General features: G+C 43.8%; 1 protein-coding gene across 1 annotated transcript; it reads left to right on the top strand.

The window, feature by feature from the left end:
- Positions 1-253: 253 nt before the first annotated feature.
- Positions 254-907, top strand: neurog1 (neurogenin 1; the record flags this gene model as incomplete). Its single annotated transcript, XM_083651472.1, has 1 exon — positions 254-907. The coding sequence occupies one exon, from the start codon at positions 254-256 to the stop codon at positions 905-907; it is 654 nt and encodes a 217-aa protein (XP_083507598.1).
- Positions 908-8,156: the final 7,249 nt, after the last annotated feature.

Below are 8,156 nucleotides of genomic sequence, written 5' to 3'. Positions count from 1 at the left end.
ACTATAGGACCACTTTTACGCACTAGCCTTTCAAACGTTTCAACACTGAGATGCTTGAAATTCGTTTCTTGACAAATATAGAAGATAATCAATTTATTTCCAAAGCCTTTAGCTTTTATAAGCATCTAAAATAGGCTATACGATAGTTTTGATTTGTGCGCCAGGTGCGCATCCCGCTGCAGCTCGGCTCTGGTTTTGACGTGTTCTCCTCTCCTTTCCTCATCTCCCCTCCTCTCCTCCAGATTAAAGCAACATGGACTCCGTGTACTCCGACATCGACAGCAACAGCTGCGACTTCTCTTTCCCGCACAGCACCGACGATGAGGACTCCTCTGCCGCCTCTCTGAGCTCCTCCTCCCCGCCCTGCAGCTCGCCACTCGGCCCGGACCGCGGCAGCGGCAGCGGCACCGAGCCGCAGCAGAAGAAGCGGCGCCGGGGCCGCGCACGGGGCGACGGCACCGTGCCCGTGGTGAGGAAGAACAGGCGGGTGAAAGCCAACGACCGCGAGCGGAACCGCATGCACAACCTGAACGACGCGCTGGACGCGCTGCGCGGCGTGCTGCCCGCCTTCCCCGACGAGACCAAGCTCACCAAGATCGAGACACTGCGCTTCGCGCACAACTACATCTGGGCACTGAGCGAGACCATCCGCATCGCAGACCTGCAGGGCGGCAAGGGGCGCGTGTCCGGGGCCGGGGATGCGCCCCTGGTGCTGCCCTTGCTGCTCCCGCCGAGCCCGGGCAGCTCCTGGAGCTCCAGCAGCGGCTCGTCGTCCTCCTCCTCCCCGGGATACTGCGCCTCCAGCCCGGGCAGCCCCGCGGCAGGGCCCGGGGAGCAGGACTACCCGGGCTTCCTGCAGCCGGACCCGGTGTACGGCTTCCACAGCTTCGTGCCGGGCATCTACTGACTTCACAGACCCGCCCGGGTGACGCAGAGCAGACAGTGGTTCTCAACGTGGGGTCCGGGGACCACCAGGGGTCCCTGATGGGGTTCCAGCAAACTGTTGAATTGTTAAACTTCCACAGTTAGAGATAGAAGAATGACTGTTTTGATCATAGTTTCTGCCTGGTCTGTGGCTCTATATGTGGACAATATTAATGGTCCTGGTATGAAAAAAGGCTGAGAATCACTGGACTGGACGACCCAGAGTCTGCAGGAATAAACTGAATCACTGTTTGCCTTATAAAGCCCTTATGACGCGGCTCGACACTGATATCTTCCTATTTACATTTGTCTGCATTGTAAATGAGAATAACTTAATTTGTGTTTGTTAGTTGTTTATTTTTATTGTTTATGTTTTGTATTTCTCCAAAAACCTTTGCACTTTCTCCTCCCCTCCTTGGTGTAGCTATTTACAGTAGAGTCAGTAGAGTTCCTCTGTTCAGACTGGAGACAGATCTGCTTTGCATCGCGGAGGTGAAAAGTCAATTTTACAATTTGTAGAGTGATCATGCAGAAAAGCGAGCGTGCAAATCAGCTTTCAACGCTCTGACAATAGACTGAAAGGAGCTGCCCTCATTCATTATGTATTCTGTGACCCCCCCCCCCCCCACACACACACACACACACACACACACTCACTCACTCAATACATAAAGACTCAGCCCCATCATCGAGGCACGGATGGACCCTCTCTTGTTTTTCTTTTCGATTTTATTTATTCTATTTTATAACTTTTGTTTTGCTCGCTTGTCATATGAAATTGTATTTTGTACATAAAGAGATTTTTATTATATTTACTTGGAACTGTGGTACTGCCAGCCATTTTTCTACAAATAAAATTATAACGTTTCTAAAAAAATATATGAAATTGTCTCTGTCTTTATGTCGTCCTTCTCTGAACCCCCCCCCCCCCCCCCCCCCCCCCCCCAATGTTTCACTTAAACATTTAATCCCGCATGCACATAACAACCGCACACTAATCTTCTGCCAAACCGCCACATGCAACTATTGTCATAATTTAGGCCAAATGAGAATACCGAGGCGGCCTGAATGCATCAGCAGACAATGGGCTCAGGATGCATTAATAAGTTAATATTATAATTATTATAATTCATATTAATAAGATAACGGTTTTGGCCAGAGCGTATAGCGGCAGGTGGATGCTCAAATCGCTGCAGCCTTGAAAAGAGAAATAGCCTATAACAGAGAAATAAAGATAATTTCTGTTGTTGTGCAGGTGGCTCTAGCTGTTAAAGTTAAACTTACTTTTAATTAATCGCATCTAGGAAATAGACTCGTGAAGATGAACAAAATTATGCCATTCGCCCATATATAGGAATGTTATCATAACAACGGAATATTTTAAGAAAATATCTTTGATTTGATTTGAACACTTTTGATGCTCGTTCTCACTCAGCCCCCCCCCCCCCCACACACACACACACAGCATTTTAATTAAGTTGCAGATAAAACAAATATTTCCCAAGAAATCCTGCCGATTTAAAAAATAAACGATTCAAATATCACATAACAACAAAGCAAACTATATAATGTGCCTATTAAACACAAACTCACGAAAAAAATTCACCATATCATAAACACATCATATAGCCTGATATCCATATTAGGTATTTTGAGTGTTTATTCATATTATTATTTACCGTATATTATCCATCCTACCCCCGCCCAATCATCCCCTCCCCTCCATCTTTACCCCCCCCCCCCCTCCTCCTCCATCCCACCCCCCGGTCTTGTATGTGCACGTGTTGAGGATGGACAGATAAAGGGACCCCGGGGGGACAGACACATGCCAACTCCTATAAAAGAAGAAAGAGAAAAGAAAGAGACGAAAGAAGAAGAGAAAAGCGGAGAGGGAGTGAGTCTGCAGCCAAAATGAAAACGATAATCCAGCATTAATCTGAAGCTGAATGGGACAGTTGGCCCAGAGCCTGGAACTCCCTCTGCAAGGCCTCACTCAGGTCCGCTGCTGCATGGTCACCCCCAAGCACACAGTTACTCTTTATTAACAGACATATTAACATATGACAGGCTAAAACAAGCAGCATGCCTAACTGAAGACAAGAGGGGAAATGTGTTAAAATTTTAAATATAAATAAATGAAATAAAATGTGAATGAATAAAATGAATGTTTGAGCTGCAGTTAAATGCATTAGTTTAATTTTTGTTATTCTGTACATTATGATGATGATGATGATGATGATGATGATGATGATGATGATGATTGTTGTTATTATTATACAGTAGGTCTAACTATTAAACTTCTGACTGAACTTTACTCATCCAAATCCAGCACAGGCCTAAAAACACACGCTGCTAAAATATATTTGTCATTTATATTTTTAAGTGTTAAAATGATACTATTAATTCCACGGCAGCCACTGGAAGCCTGCACAGGCCTATACCTTTCGAACCAAATTATTAAAATTAAATTATTGAAAGTAGCCTATGTCTAAGATGTATTCGACCCATGAGCAGCCATGGCGTAAACATGTAAAAAGTTATACAAATTCTGCACTATTGTATATTGATTTAAATTATGTATTCCATGAAGTCTACAGGGTCAAAAAACAGTCTTTAATTAAAACATACAGTATAGGCATAGGCATAAATTATATAAATTATATGATCATGGGTGTAAAAACTACAGTTTAAATGCATTATTATCATTACTAAAATAATAATAATACACACACACACACACACACACACACACACACACACACACACACACACACACACACACACACACACACACACACACACACACACACACACACACACACACACACACACACACACACACACACACACACACACACACAGCAACCTGTTGAAGTGTCCTTGAGCAACACTCGTTGTTTTTCCACGTCGTGCCCAAACACAACGGTGGCACCATGGCGGGGACGCGTTAACTGCGCGCTCCCGATATGAATATGAGTATTGTTCGTGTGTGCGGGGGCGTGCGCTAATTGACTGACCGGGATTAACCGCCGCTGGCTGGGGCCCGCGCACCTGCGCACTAATGACGCGTCCAATAAGTTTTAATTAGAATTCTATTGTGAAGGAGCGCGCAGGCAGATTACAGCTCAGCAGCCGTTTGTCGCTTTGCTATTGGTTTAAAACGCGCATGCACTCAAGATGCACGCACACAAGCATGTTCAGTTCTGTTCAGCTTTATTCAGTCACTGCACAAACATTTTGGGGGGCAGGTGCTCAAGTGAAAAAAAGGGCACCCCCTCTTATAAAAAGTAAAGTTACATAGTCAGGTGCGGATTAATACAGGGTGGTGCCCAAGGGTCACCAAGTCCCCCCATCCTTACAATTTACAGATGGAGAAGAAGAAGAAAAATAAAAGAGCAAAGATTTAGGCCTACATTAATTTATTGCTGAAGTGCAGGAACAACATGCATAGCCTACAGAAAATATAAGACGCAATGTAGGCGCCTATAAAAAATAGGTCATTTTATATATGGTCAACTTTAAAAAAAAAAACGGTCTCACTACCATGAAATGTGAGTAAGAAACATCATCATCACACATGAATACAATTTGGGCTAATTGAATCCTCAAGAGTCTCAGCTTTTAAGTCATATACCCAATTGATAGAATTCCAAGACTGTTTAGGGACCCGGACCCCATATGCAGAAATATTCAAATAAATTTGCATGCATGGATACTGCAGCATGGTGAAAATAACATTTATTCTGCATGCACAAACTGCACGTTTTTCCGCCAGAGGAAAGAGCACTGAAAAATCTCAAGTGCATGTGTAAGTATTGTTTACTTCAGTGAAAATTAAGTCAAGTAGTATAGTAAAATGACTAGTCCAGGAAATTACTGAAGTAAGAGTAAAAAAGTAGCTCATTTAAAGTAAAAGTACAGTTGCGCTACTTAAAGGCCATTATTTTAATATTTATCTTATACATTTCACACATCCAGTGTTGTTACCTAACCTGTCCCTGTCTTTGTCTGTCTTGTCTTTCACTGTAGCTCGTTCAGATGCAGCCAGGGATGATCAGTTTGCCAGACGAGCTATAGAGCTGCTAGCAGCAGCAATATCACAATCAGATACATCGCCATATGGCTATCAGCAGTGTCAAATGAAACGGAGATTTATGAACTATGATCATGGGGATCATTACAATTTTGTGACATGTTTAATTCAATTATTCATTCTTGAGCACAATTTAATTTAATTAACCACTGACTGCACTAACGAGCCACCAGGTTGGCCGCCCTAAATGCGGACCTGTTAGCGAGCACTCCCAATAGTGCTGTGTGCAAAACAAACATCTGAATTTACTAATTTATTTGGTACATTTAAAAGTAGGCTACTCAAGTAGAATATCTACCATTTAAAATACTTGAGTAAGAGTAAAAGTATAGCATTATCAAAATACTTTAAAAGTAGGCCTTCAAAAAAACTACTCAAGGGTTCAGCGTGACATCACGACACCGCAAAACAGCTGGGACCGCAGCAGAGTATGAGTTGTTCCAAACAAACGTTAATATCTCAAACATCACATCGCTTATATTTTGAAATTCTGAGTGAGAGCAGATAGCTCAAGAGTTTGATGTATCATGTCCTATTAAAGTTGTGTGAACTGTCACAGTTTTTAAAATGTAAACAGGGTCAGCCAGCTGAACAGACGCTCAAGCTCAGGCTCCTATAGGGTCCCATTGCCGTTTCCACCCAGTGACGCCGTTTGTTGACAAAAATGCTGATCGGTTGATCCCGCATATACTTGTACTTGAGTAGTTTCCACCTCTGGTTTTTGCCCAAAACTGCATGGGGTTAGCATGGGCATGTCTGTAACGGGGAGAGTCGTGGGTACCCATATAATCCATTCTCATTCAAATATCATGAGGTGAAAGGTCAAGGGACCCCTTTGTAAAGGGTCATGCCAGTTTTGCCCTTTCCAAAATTCAGCCTAAACTTGGGAGCATTATTTACTGCTCTTCCCAACAACCTAGCATGCCATGGTTGGGAGCAATGGATGCATTCAGTCTTCTAGTTTCATCCGATAGTATAAATCACTCTGTCTTTAAAAACAAGGCCAACGGAGCAGGTGCTTGAGCACCACCTGTGGTCTATCTCTGCATGTCGCTGGTTTGATTCACAAATCAGTTAAAGGTAAGCTATGCAACTTTTTTATAGCCCTTCAAATGTATAAACACACCTTTTTCTTGTTTTGCATGTTTGCAGTCATATTCTTGAAGACTTAGGACTTCTATTGGACAATGTGCTCTTTTCATTGTTATTACTGCACCATAACTCAAAACACAAGCCTGTTTTGCTCCACTGTTTACAAACAATAAAGTAATGTAAACAAACATTTATGGCTTTCAAGTACATCTAAAACTCATGTTTAGCTCTTTCGCAAACTGATATTCCTTGTATCATGGTAAATAGTAAATGGACTGCATTTATATATAGCACTTTTATCCAAAGCGCTTTACAATGTACCTACATTCACCCATTCACACACCGAAGGCGGCCAGCTGCCACGCGGGGTGCTGGCACAGCCATCGGGAGCAATTTGGGGTTCAGTGTCTCGCCCAAGGACACTTCGACATGCGGACTGGAGGAGCCGGGGATCGAACCACCGACCTTCTGATTAGTGGACGACCTGCTCTACCTCGTGAGCCACAGCCGCCCCACAATCATCAGGAGCTCTGTCAGAGCTAAAAATATACTTTAAAATGTAAAAACAAATTGTCCAGCACTATAGTTTCAACTCTGCCTCTCTCTCCACCCTCTCTCTCTCTCTCTCACTCTCTCTCTCTCTCTCTCTCTCCCCCTCTCTCTCTCTCCCCCTCCTCCTACCAGACTAATTGGATAAAACTTAAAGGCCCATGCTCCCTGCAGTCTCCCTGTCTCCCAACACAGGTAGACTAATACCATCAAAGTCCTAAACTAACACACACACACACACACGCACACACACACACACACTCACACACACACACACACACACACACAAGCACATGCACGCACACACACACATGCACGCACGCACGCACGCACACATGCACGCACGCACGCGCGCACGCACACACACACACACACACACACACACACACACACACGCACCTCTGTCTTCTCTGCACACTCTTGCTCTCTACTTTTCACATATTTCATCATGTGTATGCTCAAATAAGCAAGACGGAAAATGAGGGCTGGAGTCAAGATCACCTTTCTCAAGTATCAATTCCAACACCGGATCAGTCGAGTCCAAAGAAGAGTCGAGGCCAAGTCAAGACCAAGCAAATCAAGTTTCAAGATGGGGGTGGGGTGGGGTGGAATCTATATAAAAACTTTTTTTTCCAAATGTTAATGTAATGCTTCAGCAGTTTAGGGATGAACAGATGTAGATCTGCAGTAGCCTCAACATCTAATCACAACTATTTGATTTCAAGTAATCAACATAGACATTATACACACACATTTGGGGCGTCCCGGTGGCTCAGCATGGTAGAACGCGTACGACGCGGGTTCAAATCCGACCTGCAGTGATATGCTGCATGCTGCATAGGACATCGTAGACAGTTTGATCCAAGAACCTGATGCGATGGAATTCTGCTTTCCAGATGTTTGACCAGGTGGTCTTTCGTCGCAGTCCATTTTCTCATCTATTCCACGCTCCTTGCTGTCCCATCCCCACTATCCTGCTGGCTCGTATACCTCCTCCATGCCTGTCCAAACGTCCTCCTGAACGAGATGTTGCCTCTCTTGCTGAACACAAACATTGCTGTTTCGTAAACTTTTGTTAACTACAGACCATATTTCATGCATTTAACCAAAATTCCCATGCAAAAATCCCTTTGACTTTTACACCTACGAACCAGGAAGTGCAGGGACTTCTGGGTAAGCCTATAAGGTATGTCATCCCTGCGGAACGCTACGCACAAAATGACTATATCTGATCTGTATCCATATCTGTATTTAACATTGAGCATAATTGGGCCTTTACTGTAAAAATGTTGGGAATCGAACCTCGTTGTCAGCATCGAAGGCAATCGTATGCCCATCCGCCACTCTTTTATTTCAACGTCACACTACTTCCTGTTTATAGTTGTGTCTCCTTCACATCACCCTTGTCTATTGGACTTCCAGGCTTAGAAAGTGCGACCAAAAGTGACATCCGTAAAAAAAAAAAAAAAACTCACATATTGTTACTTCAAAATAAAAG

Source organism: Poromitra crassiceps, assembly GCF_964638095.1.
Source record: "Poromitra crassiceps genome assembly, chromosome: 15".
Lineage (NCBI taxonomy): Eukaryota > Metazoa > Chordata > Actinopteri > Beryciformes > Melamphaidae > Poromitra > Poromitra crassiceps.
The sequence above is the reverse complement of the archived record's forward strand: the minus strand, read 5'-3'. Positions and strand labels throughout refer to the sequence as shown.